Raw genomic sequence first — 25,080 nt, forward strand, 5'->3', positions numbered from 1 at the left:
AGCAGAGCAGATATCACTTAACTGCACTTAGTAATTATTTGGTATTTTACAGTAACTGTACTTTGGAGATCTTTTCATTAGAATTTAGAGTTGTACATCATTCTAAATCTGGAGAGTATTCTTAGAAATGGTATGGCTATACCATAATTTATTCAGCTGTCCCTCAATCATTCAACTATATTTGAGTGATTACAAAGTAATATAAAAACAGACTAGGGTCCAGTTCTGTAGAGTTTTTACACAAGTGGGAGAGGGGAAGAGGGTTATCAATAGTAATATCGAATGTGAAATCATAACAATGAAGAGCAGATGGTTTGTGTCATTTATCTAGTCAGGAGGTCCAGAATGTATTTTCCAAGGGAGTTAAACAGATCTGAAAGGTGGCTGAGCATGTCTTAGCCAGCATAAGCGTCGAGGTGGGGAGGGGGGTGCCGCTAATCCTAAATTGCACCAATGGTATGGCGGAAATACATGAGAGGTGAAGATTGTGGGGAACTTTATATTTTTAACAAGATATATACTTTATTTTGTAGACAGGAAAACTGTAAGATCATAAATATTTTTGAAATGAGGCTTTCCACTTCAACATCGGGAATAAATCTTCCATGCTCCTTTTTGGAGAGAAGAAAAATAAGCCTTCCCCGTTGGCTTCTCTTAAAAACCTGCAATAGAGGATGTAAATGTCTCGGAGCTCTTTGTCCTGACAGACGATTAGGGATCTTTATTATGACCTGGAGTTGGCGGGTTCGAAGCGTTTAGGCCTAGCTTCATAACGGGCTGCTACAGCCTGGTTCTCTGTGCACTGGGTTTTGAGCAACTTATCTCCTGAGAAAGCAAGGTTTGTCTTCACGCCTCCATCAGGGCAAGTGTCTGATTCGCCGGGTGAAACGTGTACCTTCGGAAACCAGGAAATCTCCAACGCGCGTGGTGTGGAAGAGGACACGCAACGCGCCAAAGAACGATGTTCACTACCTAACCCATACTGCACAGTCCGCCTTTACGAAAGGAAGGAATACAACCTCCAGGATGCGTTTCTCTGGGCCGAAACGGCTCTCCTTGAGCCTGATTGGACGTGACGAAGCAAGGCATTGTGGGACTGTGTCCGTCGTCCAGTACACGGAGGCTAACTGGCCTCGCCCAGCTCCAGGAGCCACGTCCGGGAGGCTACGCCGGCCAGAGGCGCACGTCAGCGAAGATGGCCAATCCCTCTCCTGCGCAGGCGCAGTGGTTCGGGAAGCGCCGGAAGCATAGGGGGATGGGGCGGCGGTGACGCGAATCTGTCCGCGTTGGAGGGGCCGGGCCGCTGCCGTAGTCGCCGCGGCTGCCTCGTGACGTGGCACAGCAGAAGATTTAACGCCGGAGCCGGAGCTGCCCGCCAGTCGTGGAGCAGGTCCTCACTCCGCTGTCCCGGAGCTTCTTCGGACACGCCGGCTAGCGAAGCGTCCCCACAGCCGTCTTTCTCCCTCAGCAGCTCTTTCCTCGCTGAGTTTTCTGGGAGCGTGAAAGGAGAAGGCCCGGGGAAGCCCCAAACCCCTTCTGTTCCTGCCCATTGCAAGTGCCACTACCGCCATGGGCCTCACCATCTCCTCCCTCTTCTCCCGCCTCTTCGGCAAGAAGCAGATGCGCATTTTGATGGGTGAGTAAGGGCCTGAGAAGGGAGACCAGCCCCGGGTGGGGCGGACGGGTCTCTAAGCGCGGGGTGGCCTCGGGGCCTGTTTTTTTTTTCCTGTCTGCTGTGGTGGGGGAGGGGCGGCGGGCTGGGGGTCGGGAGGAGCTCCTAAAGGGGAACAATGCGGTGCAGGGTGGGCGGTCGCCGTAGATGTGTTGAGGTTGGGAGTGCGCCGCGGGCGCGGTTTCCTCCTCCTGAGTTTGGCGATTTTCTCCTCGTCTTATTGAAAGCCCGACACAATTGGGCGGAGATGTGAGAGTAGCGAACTCGGGGATCTTCCGAGCCCGGAAGAGGCTGGCGAGGCCCATTCTGAGAGAGCTGGTCTGGCTCCCTTCTTCCCCGTTTGTGGGCAGCGCTCGGGAGGGAGGGGGATGCCCGGCGACTCCAACCTTCCTCCTCCCCCTTTCCGCCCCGTGTACACACTCTGCACACTCCCAGTGCTGTGTGAGCGAGCCGTCGCCGACTGCCCTGAGCCGGCCCAGGCAGGAAGTGACCAGGCCCAGTGCGGTGGCCCGGGAGCACCTAGCTTTCCGTGGAGTGCGGAGTCCTCAGCGCGCTGTCTCTGCTCAACTTTGCTTCGCTCTGGCTTCCGCTTCATATACATGTATATATACACACATATTCTTTTCTTTATTAATGTCCTTGAAAACCTGAGATTATCATGACTGTTTCTTTTCGCCAGTCTCAAGGGCTAAATATATTTGGTTTACCAGAGAGTTTTTAAAGTACGTAATTTTTATTCAGCTGGCTAAAGTTTAATGGTGTGCGGAGAAGGCTTAGAAACTTTTGTTTTACGCTGGTGACAAGTTTCCAGTAAGTGAACATCATGACGCATAATTTTAGGGAGACTTTGTTAAGTAGTAATTACACGAGTGTTTTTAAAAATTCTTATGGAAGGTGGGCTTTTAAAAAATTACTCTTTAGGGTCGGTGTTTTTGGTCTGCTGAGGGAGAAGGGGCTTGTCACTTGAGTGATGTAAGCAGCGCCTCTCCGATGGTACTGTGAGTAGTTTTTACATCATAACTTAGGTCTGTGAACCTAAATAATGCTATGAGGAACCTCGCTAAATTTAAACATTGAGTTTTGTTGGTTCATTAGCTTGTTTTCTAGAGAAGTGGAGCAGGGGGAGGTTTTATTTGAAAGTTCCCCGAAGCAAGGTTCAAGATACATGATGGTTAAGGGTATGCACATTTGGTTCTTTTTTCACTTAACTCTAATTCAAGCTTACTCACAATCCCTGAAACAATTGTTGGTAATTCATTCGCAGAGATAAATGAAAGTGTTTTCTCTTTCAAAGCTTATCAGATTTCAGTTATGAAAAAGTTATTTTTAGGAGGGTAAGCTTTAAAAGTACCTGAAAATCGACAGTCCGAAATATTTGAAGTTAATGGGAGACCTTTGGACTGTCATAAATGAATTTCCAGCATATTCTTTAAAGATATTACCTAGTGTGTGTTTCTGTTCTTGGGAAGTGTAGTGTGTTGTATTTGAAATGTAGTATATAATATTTTACTTAAGATTTCTTGTAAATAAATTGTTGTTTTTCGTTTCATTAGTCTTTTGTAATGGCTGAAAGTTCCAGAAAAGAAAGGTAGAATTATGTATGGTCTAAGCACTTTCAAATATTGATATGTATTAGGGGAGCATTTCTCCCCCTTACTCCCCAGAAATGATTGAAAGAAAGTGGAAGAAGAATAGTAACTTTGTCCATTTGTGCAGGGAATAGAAGTCATGATTTGAAATTATTTAAGTCATTTCATGTTAAATTTTATATTAGTCAGGTTTGCTATTCTTGTTTTGCACTTTAATTCAGGATAATTAGGTTTCCTTATTAAATATAGTGAAATCACAAGGTCACCTTTTTTGGTAACTCATCAAATGAAGCGTTAACCTTATGGGGAGTATGTGTATGGATAGTGAAATAGGTGATTTGGAAGTTTGATCACTCTTAGATTTTTATATCTAGCTTTATGAGTGATAGCATAAATAATCTTAATGTGTTTGCCCCATCCAAGTTTAGAATTACCAGTTAAAGATTATTTTTCCATTGTTAATGTTCTCTGACAGGCATGTGTTCTTCCTTTTCCTTTATATGGCTTAGATAAAATTCATGCTTTCTTGAGTCAGTGACTTTTTCAGATTTTACCATTTTAAAGTATTATTGAAAGGTAGCAGTTAGCTAATGAATCTGGTTTGCCAAATTACTGTGGAGTTTTACGTTTTATTCCTACACATGCTTTTTTGAAAGCTAAAGTAATTTAAAAAGATGTTTGAAGTTGCACTTTATGTTAACTAATTAAAAAATTTAAAATAACACGGTGTATTGAATGTAACATCAAACTATAGATTGATAGAAATTATTTAATTTTCCTCCAAAGGGAAAATGACGTGAATGATTGTTATTGAGCTTAAATTCAAAGTCAGCTAGTTACCACCTTAAATTTCTCATGTAGTTCCTTTATTCTCCTGTTTTCAGTGTGTTCTCCATATTTTGATTTGTGATGAGATGTAATTTTGGTAAATGACTCTCTAAATGTTTATATTTGAAAACTATGTTATGTAGAGGAATTATTAATTCTGCTCTCGTTAAACTTGCAAGTTCTTGCCTGTTAAAAAGCTGAAAAAGTGTTGGCTTTCAAAAAAATTGCTAATCCACTGTAGATTTGTGTTATTTTACATGTGATTGGCTTTTTCTAACCAGAGAAATTCAGGAGGGAGGATCTTTTGCCAGTTTGAAAAATACTGACTATTTTAAAGAGAGTGATCTTTCACACTTTCCCCTAACATATTTTATAAATATATTTACTATGTAATTTAAAACTTTTGGTCCTGATTCTAAAAATGAGGTCCTTTTTGTTAAATTTAGAAGATGTGAAAAAGAATAATTGATACCTTATAATTCCACCATCCCACTATTAATATTTGTTGTATTTACTCTTAGCCTTTAAGAGGAAGTTTTTGTTTCTCCAGAATTGAAATTGTGGTATATAGTCTTGTGTTCTTTTTGACGTAGTTTATTACCTTTTTCTTAGGTCATTAACTGAAGACATAATTGCCAGCCTTTAAAAGGGGGGGGAGGTCTTCTGATTAGTTACATGATAGAAGGAAATGATAGAAGAGGCAAAAATCCTTAGCTTTATGCCATTAGAAGCTGATGCAGCTACCCTTAGGTGCACCCTCATGCATTATTATCAGACTGATAATTTGCTACTAATTAATAACACAGTAATCAAAGTGCTGACATCCCTGAGCTGTTGGGTAGAAGCAAAACCCAAGCTCGTTATAATTTTCCTATACACCTGTTAGCGTCAGTATCAGTTTTGATAACTGAACCTCTGAGGAATTAGATAAAATATTAATGTACTCTGGGTCCACCAAGAAAACCTGAGGGAAGAATGTTGATATATGAATACTCTGGCATCAGACCTAAGATTGTTTTTAATTTTTTAAAATTTGAGATGTAATTCATATAATGCTCATTCGTTTAAAGTGTACAATTGAGTGATTTTTAGTATATTCACAAAGGTGTATAACCATTAACACCATCTTTTTTTTTTTTTTGGTGGCTGTGGTTTCTTAGTTCTCTGAGAGGGAATCTAACTGGACCATTGCAGTGAAAGCCCCAAATCCTAACCATTAGGCCACCAGGGAACTCCTACCACTGTGTTAATTCTAAAACATTTCATCAGCTCAGAAAGAAACCACCACTTTAGCAGTCACTCCTGCTTCTCACCCTTCCCTCTTGCAACAAACCACTTTTCTGCTTTCTGTTGCTGTGGTCTTGTTTGTTCAGGATATATGTGGCCTTTAGTGTCTCTAACTTCTTTCGCTTAACATGTTTTCAAAGTTCATTATACTGACACATTATAGCATATTAATCAGTACGCCATTCCTTTTTATGGCCAAATAGTAATTCCATTGTATGGATATATTCCACAGTTTGTTTGTCATTCATCAGTTGATGGAAATGTCGTTGTTTTTACATTTTGGTTCTTACAAATTATGCTACTGTGAACATTCATGCAGTTTTTGTGGAGGCATATATTTTTAATTCTCGTGGGTAAATTAGCTAGGAATGGGATTGTTGGGTCATTCTGAATTATGTTTTACATATTGAGGAACTGACAAACTTTTTCAAAGCAGCTACACTTTTTCACATTCCTGCAGCTATGGATGGATCTAGTTTCTCAAAAAGATCTTTTGTTTTAAAATGTTTTACTACTTCTGTGATTCTGAAAACATTTCTGAATTTCAGATTTTGCATCTAAAAAATGGAGAGTTATTGTGAGGGTTAAATTACAAAATGTGTGGAATCACCTGGTATTGTATTTGGAACACAATAAGCACTAATGATTTATTTAAAAATTATTATGAAGTTTTATTTCAAGCTTCCTTGTAGAAAATTTGAAAGATAAATCATGAAGAAAAATATCCTAACTGAAACTTTACTTACTGAAAATATACTTGTTTCTTTTTGGTCTTTTTTCTTTTTTGCACTTGGTTTTTTCACAAGTTGAGGTAATTGTAATCTGCTTTCTTTAACTTACAAATATTTCTAATGATTGCCAAAAGATTTTGGGGACAGTTTCACTGCTTTTGAGTGTTCTGTTGAAGTGTAGGTCTAGTCAAGGAGAACAAGTAATTCCAGTATATCTTTCAAAACAGTGACTTGTTTATGAGGGTGAGAGGGAGGTGGAGGACATTACTGGACTGTACAGATTAGTCTTATCTTGGCTAGTTGCGGATTGGTTATAGCTTCATTTCATGGAGAAATCTCCTTGCCAAATATTGCAACATTAAGAAAATACATACTTAAGAAATCACTAAAGTGGCACAGAATTGTTAGACCAACATTTTTTGAATAAAGAACTGTATAATGAGTGATGATATACATTAATTTGTGCATCTTAAACTTCATGATAAAAATACCTCAGAACTTATGGCTTGCATTTATACAACACTTATTTTAGATGCAACTCAAAAAAGATAATCTTTGTGATTTTAGAGTCTGTGTGTGGCTGTGAGCCACTTAACTCTTGTCTTAAAATTTTAAAAATAGCTTATAGATGCTTAAAAAAACTTTATGGATGCACTATTTTTGTGAATGCTTTCTGCTTTTTTTCAATTAAAATAAGCATATAAAATATAAAGTCTCTTAAGCAGTCATCCTGATGAGTTTTCACTAGTCCCAACAGTTTTTAATAAAGGAAAGACATTACTTGGGAAATATTTTCTTTTTAATGAAATCAGTGCATGTTTATTATGTAAAAAAGTTCTAACTATATAGAGTAGAAAAATATTATGCATACAAATAGGTATAAACTGTCATTTAAAGAAAAGTTTAATTACCTGCCTGCTTTTGTATAACCTAAAGTAGTTATGTAATCATTATTTGTCCTGGATTTCTTTCATTCCTTGTCAGTATTTTTGCACTTACATTGTTTTTAAGCTAAGATTTGAGGTCCAGTTGGACCTCCAGTGAGGACAAGTGTGTACATGAGTTCTCGAAACTAAACACAGATTAAAAAAAATTTTTTATTAATTAATTAATTTTTGGTGGTGCCAGGTATTTATTGCTGCCTACGGGCTTTCTCTAGTTGTGAGTGGGGGCTACTCTCTAGTTGCAGTGCACAGGCATTTCATTGCAGTGGCTTCTCGTTGCAGAACATGGGCTCTTGGCACTTGGGCTCAGTAGTTGTGGTGCATGGTTTTAGTTGCCCTCTGGCATGTGGGATCTTAGTTCCTGGACCAGGGATCAGACCCGTGTCCCCTGGGTTGGGAGGAGGATTCTTAACCACTGGACCATTGAGGAGTCCCCACAAGTGTTTTTTCTAATCAGCATTTCAGTTTCAGTTCTTCTGACTCGGGCTAATGGTACTTGGACTTAGCTAAAGGTGAATTTTGTTTATTTTAAAATTTGATAAAAACCGCCTGAGGAGGATTTAGACTCAAGATACTTAGCTTTTTCCAACAATGAAAAGGTCCTGTTGTTCACCCCTTCGTTCTCTGTATTTTTATTGAAAATGCCAAACTCTAAGGTAGCTACTTTTGTTTTCTTGTGTATTTTTTAGAGTTATGTTTTCTGATATGTTTGCTACTGTTCCATAGTTAAAAAATAAAACAAGGGCTTCCCTGGTAGTGCAGTGGTTAAGACTCCGCACTTGCTCTGCGGGGTAACAACGGGTTCGATCCATCCCTAGTTGAGGATAAAGCAGTTCCTGTTAATGGTTTGTTTTTCTTATGCCCATGAGTGAGGGCTTAGAGTGTGGCTATTCACTTTAAGTGTCATAATATTTTGGACAGAATAAACAGTTTCAGTATGAAGAAGTGGGGAACAGTGTGATTAGAGGATACAGGAATAAGAGCATAAAATGCCTGAGTCTCCATGGAGATCATTGTTTTAACTGCCTTTTGTTTAATATATAGTTATCTTGGCTTCCCTGGTGGCTCAGATGGTAAAGAATCTATCTGCAATGCGGGAGACCCCCGTTCAACCCCTTTCTTTTTTTTTTATCTTTTACCAGTGCTCTTTATTTCTCCATATGGATTATCTAGAGTCCTTTCACTTAAGTTTGAAACTCCTTTTAGTATTTTTTTGTAGGATAGGTTTGCTAGTAACAAATTCTCTTAGTTTTTGTTTGGAAATGTCTTACTTTCTCATTTTTGAAGGATAGTTTTGCTGGACGTAGGATTCTTGATGGATGTTCTTTCTTCCATTACTTTGAATATAACATCTTGCTGCCTTCTGGCTTCCATAGTTTCTGATGAGAAATCAGCATTTAATCTTATTGAGAGTCTTCTGTACACAATGAATCATTTCTCTCTTGCTGCTTTCAAGATTCTTTCTCTAGCTTCAGCACTTTGTTTACAATCTAAGCGTTAATATTTTTTGTAGTTCATCCTACTTCGAGTTTTTCGGCTTTTGGGGTGTGTAGATTAGTGTTTTTCATCAACTTTGGGAAGTTTTCAGTCACTGTTTCTTCAGATATTCTTTCTGTCTCTTTCCTTTTCTGGGGCTCTCATTATGCATATTTTGGTATCCCTGATGGTGTCCCTCTGGTCTCTGATACTCTGTTTATTTCATTATTTTTTTTTCCTTTTCCTCAGTGTGAATAGTCTCAGTTGACCTATCTCAAAGCTCATTGATTCCTTTTTCTACCAGCTCAGATATGCTGTTGAACACTTCTAGTGGTTTTTTTCCATTTCGATATTGTACTTTTTAACTCCAGAGTTTCTGTTTGTTTTTAATAGTTTTCATATTTCTATTTGATGAGATACCTTCTCATACTTGCCTCTAGCTCTTTTTCTTTTTAAAATTTTATTATATTTTATTAATGAAATAATAAAACATTATATTTTATTAATTTTGGGGGAGTATAATTGCCTTGCAATTCCAGGGTGATCTTAAAGCTCTCCCCATTGTAGGCTACAGAGCAGAAAGGTTTGTTATATAGGTAGAAGGAGTTTGAATAGCCTACTCTAGTCTTTGATTTCGTTTTGGACTGATAAATGTTAAACTACTTGCACAGGAATGTAAATTAGGTAAGTGAGGTGATTTGTTTTTTTTTTAAACAGCATGGGTTTCCTTTGTTAAGTCATCCTCTGAAGTAAATATCCTTGCTTAAAGTCAATACTCAGTTGAATTGATTTCAAAATCTGTGATAGTGTTAATGTAGGCGACTAAATGTGATTGCTTAGATGAATAATCCATTCAATGAGGTTAGTAGATATTGGGCTTCCATTTTTGAAGGCTTTAGCAAGTAATGTAGTATGTGCAAACTTTCAAAGATTCATACTTAAACATTTAATTTGCCTGTCACCCTCTTCTGTGTCTTCTTGTTTTAGTATGGATTTTTCTCAGAAGCAAGTACATTCCTCCCTACTTATATCCACCTGCCTTAACGAATTTTAAGAATTTAGCCATTACTTACATTGGAGATGAGTATGACAGGGCAGTTTTCACAACCCAGATTTACCAGTCTTGTATCACTTCTGCACATTTGATGTTGAAATGGATTAAGATACGGGTGAAGTTGGTCTCATCTTGATAATTTAAGATGGGCATAGTTATATACAGTTTTTCCTCTAGCGTTAAGACCTTTACTTAAAATTTTCTTGTTATATTAAAGTGAATTGACTTTGTCAATCTTAAAGATTGCTCTTAATTTGTTCTTATATGTTCTCTGATCCCATTTCTAATTTGTGTTTTTTAAAATGGTAATATTTCATAGAATTAATGAGGACTTGAAAGAGATCTTAGATTACTTGATCTGGTCCCTTTATTTTATAGCTAATTTCTCTGACCTCTTTCCTTAAGTGACCCTATGCTGTCTCTCTAGGTCTAGAAAGGAAAATGGAAATTGCTTTTTTAGGACGTGTAGTCTTCGGGAGTTAGAAATGAGGCGATTTCATCTCTAGACTAGTCAACTTTTGCTTTCCAACTAAAAATTTGTTGTAAAATTGTTTCTTAGTGTGTCCTTTTGGTCTAGATTTAAAATCTGTAATGTCTTTTTCTAGTTGGATTGGATGCTGCTGGCAAGACGACCATTCTGTATAAACTGAAGTTAGGGGAGATAGTCACCACCATTCCTACCATTGGTAAGAAGGTTTACAGTGATTTTTATTTATATCATAATAATGTATTAGAAAGTGAAATATAATACAGTTTAATTTTGACTTTTTTTTAGAGTAGTTTTTGGTTCACAGAAAAATTGAAAGAAAACTACAGAGATTTCCCATATGTCCTCTTCCCCTGCACATGCATAGCCCTCTCCATCATCAGTATCACTTATTTTATCAATTAATAAACATACATTGACACATTGTAATCATCTGAAGTCCATATACCTAAGGTTTGGTACATTGTGTGGGTTTGGACAAATGTACCATTAATAACATATGCATCATCGTAACCGTCTTGGGTTTTTACCTTTGTTGATTATGTATTAGGACTTAAAACAAAAAACCGGTTCTGGGGGAATTCCACAAGCAAAGGGGTTGTTTTCTGAATGACATTGTGCACAGTGGTCTTTTCTTTTTTTCTTTTTCCTATGTAGGTTTTAATGTGGAAACAGTAGAATATAAGAACATTTGTTTCACAGTATGGGATGTTGGTGGTCAAGATAAAATTAGGCCTCTCTGGAGGCATTACTTTCAAAATACCCAGGTAAGTAAGGAATGCTATACATTGTGTAACTTCTCTTTATATGTTTCATGCTGTAAAGTTTAATATATACTGTTTACTTGGATATTCGTGTTCACTCTGTGAGTTGGCATTCTTCTTACCTGTACTTCCATGTTCTTCAGTGGACTCGCTCCTTCATGCCTTTGTAGACTAAATTACCTAGGGTAGAAAAGTTACATAATTATCATAGTAATATTTTGGAAGGTGGATTGAAGTGTCTCTCAAGATTGAATTAGCTGTCTCATCAGTAGTTCTGTTGGTTTCATTCTTAGTGTAGAATCTTAGAAGTGAGATCTTTCTTCTAAAAGTATAGCTTTCTGTCATTGTAGTTTTTAATGAATGTTCTGCAATTAATAGTTCTTCATTTAACTCAGTTAAGCGTTTATTAAAATACGTGAGGAAAAAATATACTAAGTTAGAGCTTCTCTGTTGACTGTGAGGTATTTTTGTATTATCATGTAGTATGTATAATACTGACATGGAAGAGACGTGAGTGATCCTATGGAGCAGGAATTCTCCAATTTGACTGTGTATTTTAAGTCACCTGGAGAGTATTAAAAGCCTCAAAAACCTGAGCATAACACCTGACCACTTGAATCAGAATCTCTGGCAACCTACACTAGACATCGGTAGTGTTTCTCAAACTTTAATCTGCATATGAATCAGTTCAGTGGGACCTGGCTGAATAAGGCTTGAGATTCTTCATTCCTAGCAAATTCTCATGTGATGGTGCTAATGCTTCTGGTTTGGGACCTTAGGCTCTATTACTGGGTTTTTCAGCAGTAGCATTTTTGACATTTCAGGATGGTTAATTCTTTGTTAATGAGTATGGGGAGGGCTCTCCTTTGCATTCATTGTAGGGTGGTTGCCAGCATTATTGGCCTTTATCCACTAGTTGTAATCTACTCAGTCATAGTCTCCCCTACCCAGTACAGTTGCAACAACCAAAAATGTCTCCACGTATTGCAAAATATTTCCTGGAGACAAAATTGCTCCCTCTTAAGAACCACTGTGGTAGTCTAACTCTTACATATGAGGAAACTGAAGCTTGGAATGACTTAAGACTGGAGAGCTGGTTCTTGTTCTACATTTTCAGTTAAGTAGGTCCCAACTCTGGTGATTTCTGCCACATGAGGGGTTTCTCATTAGTTTTTGTTTACTACTGGAGTTGATAAAGGTTTGTAAAAAAAAGTAATGTGTGATGTAAGCACTTCCTATGTTTAAGATGTGCAGATGTCATTCTTGATTTCCCCTCTTATAACATTGTGTACAAGTGAGGTTTATTGCCACCAGGTAGCAGTGAATACTCTAGGTGAGTGGCTGAAACAACCAGGTTTAAGCAGCATGTCATGTTAAGTGACATACTTTTTATTTAAAAATAATGTTTCTGTTCATTAACATGAAAGTGAAAGTGTCAGTTGCCCAGTTGTGTCCAGCTCTTTCTGACCCCAGGCACTATAGCCTATCAGGCTCCTCTGTCCATGAGCTTCTCCAAGTAAGAATACTGGAGTGGGTTGCCAGTCCCTTCTCCAGGGGGGATCTTACTGACCTAGGGATCGAACCTGGTTCTCCTGCATTGCAGGCTGATTCTTTACCATCTGAGCCACAGGGAAGCCTGTTCATTAACATAGCTGTAGTGAGAAAATGTTTTAATATGAGTTATATTTTAAAACTTTGTTACGGAAGTTTTCAAATATATACAAAGGCAAAGAATAGCATAATAAACTCCCACGTATCTATCACTCAACTTCAGTTATTAGAATATGGACAGTATTGTTTAATTGATGCTCCTTTATTATATATTTCGCCTTTTGGATTGTTTTAAAGTAAGTCATAGGCATTTTTTTTAGAGACCAGACTTTTGAAATAAATTTGGTATGAAATAAAACTGGTAATCCTAAACCTTTAATTCTAATTTATTTAATTTTTATAGTTTTATTGAAGTATAATTTAATAATGTTTTAATTTCTGCTGTACAGCAAAGTAACTTAGTTATATAGACATGTATTCTTTTACATGTTCTTTTCCATCATGGTTTACCACGAGGCATTGAATATAGTTAACCTGTGCTATACAATAAGACCTTGTTTATCTATCCTATATATGCTAGTTTGCATCTGTTAATTCCAGACTCCCAGTCTCCCCTCATCGCCCCCATCTGTCAACCACAAGTCTGTTCTCCATGTCTATGAGCCTGTTTCTGTTTCGTAGATATGTTTGTTTATGTTGTATTTTAGATTCGACATATAAGTGGTGTTGTATGGTATTTGTCTTTCTTTTTCTGACTTTCTTCACTTAATATGATGACCTGTAGGTCCATCCATGTTGCTGCAAATGGCATTATTTTATTCTTTTTTACAGCTGAGTAGTATTCTTTTGCATATATGTGCTACATCTTTAATCCTTTCACCTGTTGATGGACATAGAGATTGTTTTCATGTTTTTAAGCCTTTAACTCTCGACCAAAGGTAACCCTGGTTGTATTCCTTGACTTGTTTAGACTGCTATTTAATTTACTTTCAACTTGTGATTAGACTTATTCCTGGCCTCTCTGGACCACCCTAGAATTAAAAGTTCAAGTACTTCTTCCCAGGGACCTCCAGCTGCTGGAGAAAGCTTTATGATTACCTGATGTAATCACCACTAAGCTCTTAAAGCTATCTTTTGCAACATTGACATCAGTTCTTTTAGAAGCTAATTATTCCATTTAACCATACTTTCTCATAACTTATATTAACAATCCATGACACAGTTTATTGCAGTAAAGTCCTCTTCTGTATAATTGAAGTTATTTTCCTGTTCTAAATAAATAAGTAAATATTTGGCTTTTTAAGTAGTCTTTTCTTAGACTAGCCATTTTTAGAATCCTAACTTTTCTATTCTCTTGATTCTATGCTGTCTCAGGAAGTGAATAACTTAGAACTTAATTCTAGAATAACCTTCCCTCTCAATGTTATGTTGGGACTGACAGTGTTATTTGCATTTTAAACAATAAAAATAGATTGTTAGTAGTCCAGATAAAATTAGATCCGTTTTAGAGGTATTACCTCTTCTAGAGAAGTAGGTTCTAAAACGGACTAACTTTCGAGATAGGAAGACAAGGAGACAGTTACTAAATGCCTGTGATATATATACAAATGTTAGATTCTTTTATACCTCTGTGATTATGTTTAATCTTTAATAGGCTTAAAAAGTTGTTAGTATTTTATTTTATAGAATAGGAGGCATGTTCAAAGATTAGGTAATTTATGTAATTAATAACCAGTGCTTAGATCTGAATTTGTTATTTTTCCACTATGCTATTGTTACTTCAGTTGCTCAGCTGTGTCCAAATCTTTGTGAGCCCATGGACTGCAGCACGCTAGGCTTCCCTGCCCTTCACTATCTCCTGTAGTTTGCTCAGACTTAGATCCATTGAGTCTATGAGGCCATCCAACCATCTCATTTTCTGTTGCCCCCTTTTCCTCCTGTCCTCAGTCCTTCTCAGCATCAGGGCCTTTTCCACTGAGTCAGCTCCTCACATCAGATGGCCAGAGTACTGGAGCTGGAGCTTCAGCTTCAGCATCAGTCCTTCCAGTGAATATTCAGGGTTGATCTCCTTTAGGATTGACTGGTTTGCTCTCCTTGCAGTCCAAGGGACTCTCCAGAGTCTTCTCCAGCACCGCACTTCAAAAGCATCAATTCTTCGGTGCTCAGCCTCTTTGTGGTTCACCTCTCACATCCGTACATGACTACTAGAAAAACCATAGCTTTGACTATATATGGACCTTCGTCGGCTAAAGTGATGTTGCTGGTTTTTAATATGCTGTCTAGGTTTGTCATAGCTTTTCTTCCAAAGAGCAAGCATCTTAATTTTTGGCTGCAGTTACACAGAGATTTTGGAGCCCAAGAAAATAAAATCTACCCACTATGATATACTGGCTCTCAAAGCACCAAAATTTTTTTCAAAGGGCAGGGTGTTGAAAATGATTTCCTGCAGAGATAAAGGAAACAGGCTTGAAGTGTTCTAGACCAAAAGAAAGTACATGTCATTTAATGTCTGTAGGCTGAAATACTTATTGGCATAGTACCTATCAAGCTCTATGGTAATACAAAAGGATTAATCCCTCAATGGATTTAATGTAATGACTTACACAAATAGTAGCACAAGACAGTTTGTGATAAAGTGATAGAAGATTAAAAATACTTGGGTCAGGTTGTGGGGGGAATAATAATACTTGGTACAATAGGGATAGATTTTAACAAATATGTCCTGTCTCTCTCTAACTTAAAATTGTATACTTTTCCATTTGAAAGTTTTTCAAAGAATCTTAATTCAACTAATTCTTCCCAATTAGTATAAAATTCCAATATATGAATATCTTTAAGAATGGTTACTATCTTCTTTTTTGTTAAGAATTTCTTACTTGATCAAGTCATTCTTGAATTTTTCTTGATATATTTGGCTTAAAACTTTCTTGCCCTGATTCTGGAACTGGCAGGCAGCATTCTAGAGTAAGACTTTGTTTTTATATGAACCATATAAAAACTACTGAAGTGCCCTCCTTCCTCTTTTTCTAGTTTCATTTTGTGCATGCCTTTGAGTAAGCTAACTCAGTTTGTAAATTGAATCTTTAGGATTGTCCTTTGATCTCAATTGGATTATCCTTCCTTTATACTTCTGTGCCCACTTTGTGGCCATTTTGTTACTAATACTCAACTGCACTTAAACTTGCAAGGGCAGAGGAAAGGGATAAAATTTATTCTTAGTGTGACTGAAAAAAGAGTAAGTTGGTTTTTTTTTTTTTTTGGAAATAGCATTGATAAGTTAAAAATCACAAATAGTGCTCAAATCTGTTTTTAGTTTTTATTGCTATCTTTTCTTTTTTTAAAGTAAAGAAACTTTCTTCCTAGCAGTTAACTCTTGATATGGTTTTGCTCCCTGTATAATTAGGTTTCATGTTTATTGTGTGTTTTAAATTTAACTTATAATTTATTTCAACAATTTTTCTTCAGGGTCTTATTTTTGTGGTAGATAGCAATGATCGTGAAAGAATTCAGGAAGGAGCAGAAGAGCTGCAGAAAATGGTGAGAATATTTTTTAAATTTATCATTTCCAAGATACGTTATTTTCTGGGTGACGGTGGTGATATTAGTGGTCAGTACATTTTAACTGTAATCTGATTACATCAGTGAGCTTAGAAAGAACCTTGAGGAACTATAGTCACAGGTTCTTAAGACTGCACATGAAAATTTATACTCATGAATGAGTGACTGCTTCAGTAAGTTGGGAGGAAAGCCCAGTTTGTAGAATGCTCTGTGGGTGAATCTCCAGTTTTGAAGCGTTTGTGACCTTGGAATCCTTGTTCCCAAGGTCATTGGGTTCAGTTTTCTCTATACTGTACCTATAATATATAACTTCAAAATGTTTTGTAATGTCAACCATGATAAAAAATTCCACCTATAGCATTTTGGTTGATGGTGGCATTTTGGCCTTGCCATATATTAGATGAATATTTTCATATATTCATACTGTTAAAAATCCTGGGGGGTGGGAATTGTTGAGGAACTTTGCCATGGTTTCAGACTTATAGCTGTGAAATATTTACTGAAATACTATCATTCACTGCTCCTAAGAATGTTGAGTGAAGTTTATAAAACCCTAGTGCTGGTATATGTGTAACTGGTGCTTTTTAAGTCTCAGTTAAATATTACCCCTTCTACTCTTCCTTTTTTTTTTTTCCATCTTTTTTTGGTAAAGTTTTATTGATATAATTCACATACCATAACTTCACTCGTTTGATATATACAAGTCAATGGTTTCTAGTATATAAAATTGTATAATCGTTACCACAGTTGAATTTTAGAACATTTTCATCACCTCCAAAAGAAATCCTATAACTATTAGCATTCGTCCCCCATACCTTCCCTCCGCTCCACACTCCCCCGTATATACGCATATGGTCTTTTGTTAACCTTTTAAAAGGTTCTGTTGCTTTGTACTTAGCATAAGTTTCTGAGTTTGGTCTCATATCAGTATTTGATTCCCACCAGTTTCAGCTTTTGGTATTATTCTTGTGTTTTTCATGATACTGCTATGCCCTAATTACTATATTATTTTGTTTGAGCCAGCTGACTAGAAAGTATAAAAGTCCAGAAAGACTCACCATGTAAATAAGTTTACAATTAAATACCATAAGGTTCTCCCCTAAATGTTTATTCCTGTGTGTGTTTCTTGTCCTTACCAGTCCTGATCCTCTGTGGGTGACTGTCAAGACTGAATGAATGATTTACCTTAATTAACTGTAGGATGATGTACTTAGAGAATAGTTTTGTTTTACTTGTAGGTGTGTGATTATTGGTTCGATGTTTGATATGTATTTAATATTGAATAAATTATGTATATATGTAGGAAGACAGTGTTTTACCTAGTTTGTTACAATAATTGAATTTTGATTTGATAGTTGTTAAAGTCTTAGTTTTTATTTTTAGCTTCAGGAAGATGAGTTGCGAGATGCAGTGTTGCTGCTTTTTGCAAACAAACAGGACTTGCCGAATGCCATGGCCATTAGTGAAATGACAGATAAATTAGGTCTTCAGTCCCTTCGTAACAGAACAGTAAGTATTTGGAGTTTCAATTATTAGGATAATTTTTTAAGCTATTATTTAGTTTAAACATTTATAAGTTACTGGTCCTCTTTGAAACAGGTAGTAAGCACATCTTTTTAAAAGCTACAGGGACTTCCCTCATGGTCCAGTGGTTAAAACTCCACTCTTCACTGCAGGGAGCATGGGTTCAAGCCCTGGTTGGGGAAACTAACCTAAGATCCCACATGCGTTGCAATGCAGCCCAAAAAAACCTATAAGAGACTCTTGCTTATATAAGAATGAGCTCTTTTAGGCTTTATTTCAAACCTGTCTTTTATATAACTCAGCAGCACATATTTTGTGGTTAGATTTTCTTTTTAAAACTCCAATATTAGATGTATTTTAAATACTATTTGGTACTGTTCCCATGGTAGCACTAAACTTGTGCAGGGACTATAACTATGATATCAAACAAGTTTCGAGTTTCAAATTATAAAAAAAATACCTATTTTCTCTCCAATAGCTTATCATTTTAGATCAGTTATTCAAGTATTAGCAAAATACAATATACCATTTTATATACAAAAATATCACAAACTGTTTCTGTAGCTTGTGCTTTACAGTAGTTTTTCATCAACAAGGCAAATACTGTGGTATGACAATAACTATTCACTGTTTAACATGCCCCAAGCTAATTTAAATAAGACAGACTAAACAATGCCAGTTTTCCATGCTGAGGAGATATGAATTCATGCTTTTTCCCAGCCTTCTAGATTATTAGGGTCTTTGGTGTTCAAGTAATAATTGGCAGCATATGGTAGACTTGAAGTGACTTTGCAACATTACAACAAAATATTTTAAGCAAAATAAAACTTGTCAATAAAGAAAATTAATAAATCATCCCATAAAGATAATTAAATTACTTTCTAGGTCTTTTTCTTGGTATTTGTAAATTTTCACGGCATTTGATATAGTTACTGAAGATAACATTCTTAGACATTTTAAAGAGTGGAACTTTTGGGGTGATGAGACTAAAGACAGTGAAATTCTTGGAAAAGCTTGCCTCTGAAATATCAGCAATTCCTACTTTTTGAAAATTTTGCTTCCTCTACTCTGAACTTAGTTTTATGAGAAACAAGAACCAGGTGGGTATTATTAGTTATTAATACAAATCTTCCCGTGAACATTCAGATAAAGTAGTAGTTGGTTAAATGTAATGAATGAATAGCAGAACTTCTATTTCTCTGCCCATTATTGATTCCCAGCTTCCATCAGCCTAGCTTACCTAGGTGTGGTTTGGATATGATAGCTAATTAGTTCTGTGCTAGATGTAAAGAGTGCATATGCAGGTGTTTATGATTTTTAATCCTCAGCAGTTACATGCTTTTTATATTTTATTAGATATAAAATTAGTCATTTGTGAGATACAATAATACTTTAACTCAGTGACAACTTTAGTTCCTATGACTTTATGTATTTTTTTCCTTTTTTTCTATACATTTATGGTACCTACTAATTCCCCTGAAAAATAATTTTCTGAATAAGAAATGTTAAACATTGATTATATTAATCAAGCATTTTCTTGTTCTTTCTTTACAGTGGTATGTTCAAGCCACTTGTGCTACACAAGGAACCGGTCTGTATGAGGGACTTGACTGGCTGTCAAATGAGCTTTCAAAACGTTAAATGAAGCTGGATATCTAACCAAGGACATGTTTGATAGAATTGGTCTAGGCTTGTTACAACAAAATTAGTTTGCATCTTGGTTATTAAACAGTATCTGGGACTGGTTTGGGCAGAATATTACTGCGTTTAAACTTATTTTGTTGCCAATTATTGTTTACCAAGTATAATGTTGCCATTTAGCAATATGCTTGGTTTTAAAAAGATTCTCCTTAACTTGGGAAAAAAAAGTGTCCTCTTTTAATTTTACTTCCCTTAAGCCTAAATGCCTGGACATAGCTAATGTGACACCTTTAAATAAATCCATTTTGAATGTGTTTTTTTTTTTTTTTTTTTTTTTGAGCCCACAAGAAATAATGTTTTAAAGTTATCCCTTGCTACTTTAATGATACCTTTATCATTCCTGGGACAGTCTGCTGATTTAAAAAAATGTAGCATTCCATTTGTATTTATTTTCCCCCCTTGCCAAAAAGATTTTTTAATACTGCTTGTACCAGCCAGGGAAATGCTCCAAAACACTATTCAGATCTTGCACTGAGGAACTTCTATTTCTCCCCCCATTGTTATTGACTCCTGGCTTCCATCAGCCAAGCTTACCTTGGTGTGGTTTGGATTTGATAGCTAATTAGTTCTGTGCTAGATGCAACGGGTGCATATGGAGATGATTTTTAATCCTCAGCAGATTGTCTTCCTTTATATTGTATCTTTTTTATGTTGCATGTTGCTTTTGGTATCAGCCTGACTCTTTGCCCAGTATATGATAGTTCTGCTGATGTTTTATTGTTTATTGGTGAACATATCTTCATTAAGAGTTTTTGGAGAACTCATCAAATTCAATGAATAAGTTTTCTTCATAACCCATTTGGAATTATTCCTAATAAAATGATAAAAACATGTAATGGTGTTTGTTTTTCTTAAGTCTTGAAGATGTTTGAAATGTATTTTTCTTATTTAGCAGAGTTGATTTGCATTTATTACATACTGTGAACAATCATACAGATCCCACTGAGTTTACTGTTTGAATTGGAAGTAAAATATGGGTTGCTAATCATGTGTATAACAGAGTGGGGAGCAACTTCAAAAATTTAGTGTTTTTTGATAAAACACCATTTTGATGCTGTACATTTCTAAAGTCAGATCAAGAGTAAAAAGGTGTAATAAAATGAACTACCCCCAAAGTATATATGCATATATTTGTTTCACAGCTCACATTAGTTAAAAAACATCCAAGTGTTGTTTGCATGGTGTAATACATAGGTTGTTAGTGATGCTGCTCTCCTGCGTAGGAGAACAGAGTTCACAAGCACTTTCTTTTTTAGTGTCACAAATTTCAGAACTTCTGCAGAAAGTGACTAATGCTTTGTCGTTAAGGTATGTACCTCATGAACTTAATCTGTGAAGTTACGAAGAACTCAACTTGGTAACCCAATGAGTAACTTGGTTTTTGACTATAATTTATATATTTTATAGACCTTGCATTTGTATGATTCTTAATGGCTTAGATAAATTTATATATTGGAATCTTATTTTCAAAACCAAATACATGCTTGTAAAATAATGTGTGTTTTTGCATTGTAAAAAAAAAACTGGACAAAGCGAAAGAAAATTAGAAAAAAGTAGTTGGTGATTGTCAAACGGGTTGCTGGGGGAAAAATGTATGCTAAACTTGTGTCATTTGTTGTTAAGTTTAACTTCTCTAACTTCTTCCCTCTGAATAAGGAAGGTCTTATTTCTTGAATAAAACTTGGCTAGGGTAAATAGTGTGAGTGGTTTTATGGGGCTCAACTAGGAGATGCAGAACTTTAGTAGGTTCAGTGATGGGATCATAGTTAAATTAACACTGTTGTATTAATTAAAAAAAAATAGCTAAACCAAGTTAAGTCAAGGGTGCTTTCATGAACTCTGAAGACAGAATAAAGAGAATCCATATAATCTTACTTTCAGCATATGGCAGCTCTTACTACACCATTGTTGGAAATGACGGCACTAGGAATCGAAAATTGCCTAGTTTTCACTAAATGGGCTTTATAAAGATTTATGTGATTGCTTATTCTTATTTATTTTACTTTTTGACTGTGCTGCTTAGCATGTGGGATCATAGCTCCCTGAATAGGGCCAGTCTGAACCTGCACCCCCTTGCATTGGAAGTGTGGAGTCTTAACCATTGGACCATCAGGGAAGTCCCCTTTTTGTTTTTCAAAGAAAACATTAACTTGCCAACTTGGCATATTGTTACCCCAAGAAATTACTGTTTTTCTTTAGTCTTGGTGGTAGTTTCTTGGTTTTATTTTTAAATTAAATTGAGAAGTTTTTTTTTTTTCCATGTAGAAGTGAGTAAATAATTGGGAAGAAGTGTAAATTGAAAGAGTCCCTAAAATGCCTTTCACCGTGCTAACATTTTTTGAAAACAATGCAGACTTACAAAATCACTTTTCACTGTTGTGGTTTACTGACATGATCAGTACCTATATTCGGTGCTTACTGTTGACACAGATTTTAAACTGTTGATTAATCAAAAAGAGGTCTTTGTGACCCTTTTGTCTTACATAGAACAATTGATTATACCCATAGACTATACAGTCTTCTGTCTAGTAATTGTTAAGTATGTTAACAGAGAAACTGAAGAGGAATTGTGGTTCCTTTAAAAGCTGGCTGGCAGCGTTAGTTGAGGATAGAACCATTTTCTGTCCATGATACTCTCCATTGTCTTGTCTTAACCTGTCATTCAGTTGCTTTTCTGTGGTGATATTGTTCTTTTGTTGCTGATTTATTTCCATGGATTTCTCCCCTTTATCTTATGTATTGTTCATTGAAAATAATTTAGTGAACATTTTAATTTTCCAGATTATCAGTGTCTCATTTATTGAGACATCGTTTTTTTAGTGTATATACAGAATTATCTCATGTAGTAATAATTATTTCCAGATACTTGCTGGGTAGTAATGTCTGCACTTTCATTTCTGATAGGTAATCTGTCTTTCTCAGTCTGGCTAGAAAATTAACAAATTTTATTCCTCTTTTCAAAGAACCAGCTTTTGGTATAGTTGATTTTGTCTGTTGACTTCTTGTTTATAATGTCATTGGTTTCTGTTTTGTTTGTTTTTGGCTGCGCCATGCGTGGCATGTGGGATCCTAGTTGTCCAGTCAGAGAGGAAGCCATGCCCCTTGCAGAGGAAGCAAGGAGTCCCAACCACTGGATCTCCAGGGAATTCCCTAGCTTTACATTTTTAATCTCATTAATCTAAATATTTTACTTTAAAGGCTACATTAATATGAACATTAATAATTGATTAGGACTTAGTGTTAAAATTTACCCCTGAGAATTATTTAAGCTCAGACATATATTTATTTGATAAATTTCTTTTAGCATATACATTGTGACATTGTATTTAGGTAGGGAAGTTACTACTACGGAAAGTTACTTGGTTGCTTTTGTTTCTCACTGTGTTACTTTTGGACAAATATCCCTTTATCTTAGTTTTTCCCACAAACTATATAAAATGTTACATTCTAGTAACAAAGATTGTGAGAAATTAGTAGCAGAAGCAATAACCTGAACTCATGTAAAAAAAATTAGCTGTATGAGTTAGTTGATGCCTGTGTGGGGTTTTTTCGCCTGTACTGGGTCTTATTGCTGGGACTGCTCTTCAGTTGTGGCTTCTCTTGTTGCGCAGCACGGGCTCTAGGGGTGCACAGGCTTCAGTAGTTGTGGCTCCTGGGCTCTAGAACACAGACTCAATAGTTGTGGTGCTGAGGCCTAGAGCTTAGTTGGCTCTGAAGCATGTGGGATCTTCCTGGATCAGGGATTGAACGAACTCCTGTCTCCTGCATTGGCAGAATTCTTTACTACTGAGTCACCAGGGAAGTCCTTGCCTGTGTGTTTTGAAAGGACAGTGGAGGCAGGTACCTTCTTGTCAGGGATTTCTGGGCTGTTCTTGTGGTATGCTTTTTCAGTTACAATGGACTGGTGTGATGGGGCTTAACACTGCCATCTGCAGGCAGGGAGCTGGCTCTCAGGAACTGACCAAGTACTTTGATGGTAGTATTTCCCTTTAAGCTGAGTGCCATTCTACTAACAGGGATATATTAAGCACAGACTGAGCAAGGTTTGCCTTCTGTATAGGCCTTGAGAGGTGAGATACGATTTTTTTTTTTTGAAAGAAGGATGATCAACAGTAGGAAATCAACTCTTGAAAATGGGCTCCAAAGACAAAAAAAAAATGGCCAATAAACACATAAAATGATGCTTAACATTATTAGCCATCAGGGAAATGCAAATCAAAATCACAATAAATTGCCACTCACTAGGATAGCTGTAATTAAAAGATGGTAAAATACCAGTGATGATGTGGAAAAATTGAAACCCTCTTGCATTGCTGGTGGAAATACAAAATGCTGCAACTGCTTTGGATAGCAGTCGGACAGTTCTTCAAAATGTTAAAACACTTCGTATGATCCAGCAGATCCACTCCTAGATACATGTCCAAGAGAAATGAAAGCCTGTCCATTCAGAAACTTGAACACAAATGTACAGTATTTCTCATAGAAGCCAAGATGTAGAAGGTATCCAAATATCCATCAGCTGATGAAGAGGTAAAATGTGGTTATGTCCATTCAAAGAATATTCCTCATAAAAAGTAGTGAAGTACTGATAAATATTACAACTTGAAAGAACCTTAAAAATACATTAAGTGAAGCCAGTTAAAACAGACATTATTATTTCATAGGGGTTGGGGGAGTGTCTGCTGTTGAGTATGGGGTTTCTTTTTGTAGCCAGTCCTTGTTGATTGACTTGACATGCAGTGACAAAAAACTCTTCAAGAGAGAAAGATCAATTTTGTATTGGAAGAGCAAAGCATTATGGGATTCTTTCATTTAGGATGAAAAGGACACAAGCCAGAATGCAAAAAGCCCGATTTCTTTAGGTATGTAATAAAAGGATATGAAAAGGGGTAACATAATTACATTATTTAGACTACTTAAAAGTTCCACAGCTTTAGCAGAAATATTCTTTGCCTTAATTATTTAAAACACCTTACTTAACTCCACTTTTTGGAGGAAAACCAGCTTTATCTCTAAATGATTTTATCCCTAGGTAGATACACTATTTCTTCAAATTACTCTATAGGAAAAATAAAGTTTAAATACAATATATTATTTTAGAAGTATGTATATTGTTCATTTGGTACAAGAAAGCCAACTAAATAAAGCCTATCCAATTCCCTATTGAACCATGTTCAGTTGTAAAAATACAAATGAAGTGAAACCAGCAAAAATGCCAACTAGAAATAATTAAGTACACTAGGGAGATTTACAAAAACACTAGTGTAACATCATTAAAGTGAGTTACTGGGCAAAGAATGGATTGCATTATATAAAACCTTTGACCTACAATCAACACAAAATGGGCAGAAGATGGAGGTTAGTGATTCAGCTTGTTTTCTAGTGAAGTTTCTAAAGCAAACAAAATTTGTGAGTAAAAGCTTAACACAATGTTAACATCAATTTTGAACGACCTCGAGTTTTATCATAGAATGAATCCAGCTAGCAGTTGCTGTTATTTTGAGGGTAGCCTCAGCCAATAAGCTGAAAGATATAGTATTTTTAAAGCCTACATTTTAAAGATTATTTATATGCAAAATACTATTTCATCATCTGGCTTCAATATGATTTGATACACTGAAGATGGCCAACTTGCAAAATAGTTTTTTGCATATAAAAATTTTCAGTGTCATATTAGCTCAGTGTTGTTGTTTTTTAAATGTGTGTTTAAAGCCTACCTTGAATTTAAGGTTTTCTTTTCAAAACGAGATTTTTAATAAGCAGGGTTTAGGGTTTTTTTTAATGATTATGTATTACAAACTTGGTACATTACATTCAGCAATGGCCATCGCAGTTTCTCAGGAATTGATATTTAGACATTATTGCTATCTACTACTGTGAACCAAAACTGGGATTTAAAAAGCAGTAGGTAACA

General features: G+C 36.2%; 1 protein-coding gene across 2 annotated transcripts; it reads left to right on the forward strand.

Annotated features, from left to right (window-relative positions):
* Positions 1–1,335: 1,335 nt before the first annotated feature.
* ARF4 (ARF GTPase 4) lies at positions 1,336–20,002 on the forward strand. Of its 2 annotated transcripts, XM_081524846.1 has the most exons (6): positions 1,336–1,636; positions 10,187–10,267; positions 10,726–10,835; positions 15,849–15,920; positions 17,325–17,450; positions 19,020–20,002. In XM_081524846.1, the coding sequence occupies exons 1-6, from the start codon at positions 1,570–1,572 to the stop codon at positions 19,104–19,106; spliced, it is 543 nt and encodes a 180-aa protein (XP_081380972.1). In that variant the 5' UTR covers positions 1,336–1,569; the 3' UTR covers positions 19,107–20,002. The 2 variants fall into 2 exon arrangements, with proteins under 2 accessions (XP_081380972.1, XP_081380973.1); XM_081524847.1 differs by lacking the exon at positions 10,726–10,835 and having other exon boundaries at positions 10,187–10,275.
* Positions 20,003–25,080: the final 5,078 nt, after the last annotated feature.

The sequence above is a fragment of the Giraffa tippelskirchi genome, chromosome 9 (genome assembly GCF_054371585.1).
Source record: "Giraffa tippelskirchi isolate mGirTip1 chromosome 9, T2T-mGirTip1v1.2.pri, whole genome shotgun sequence".
NCBI classification, from domain to species: Eukaryota; Metazoa; Chordata; class Mammalia; order Artiodactyla; family Giraffidae; genus Giraffa; species Giraffa tippelskirchi.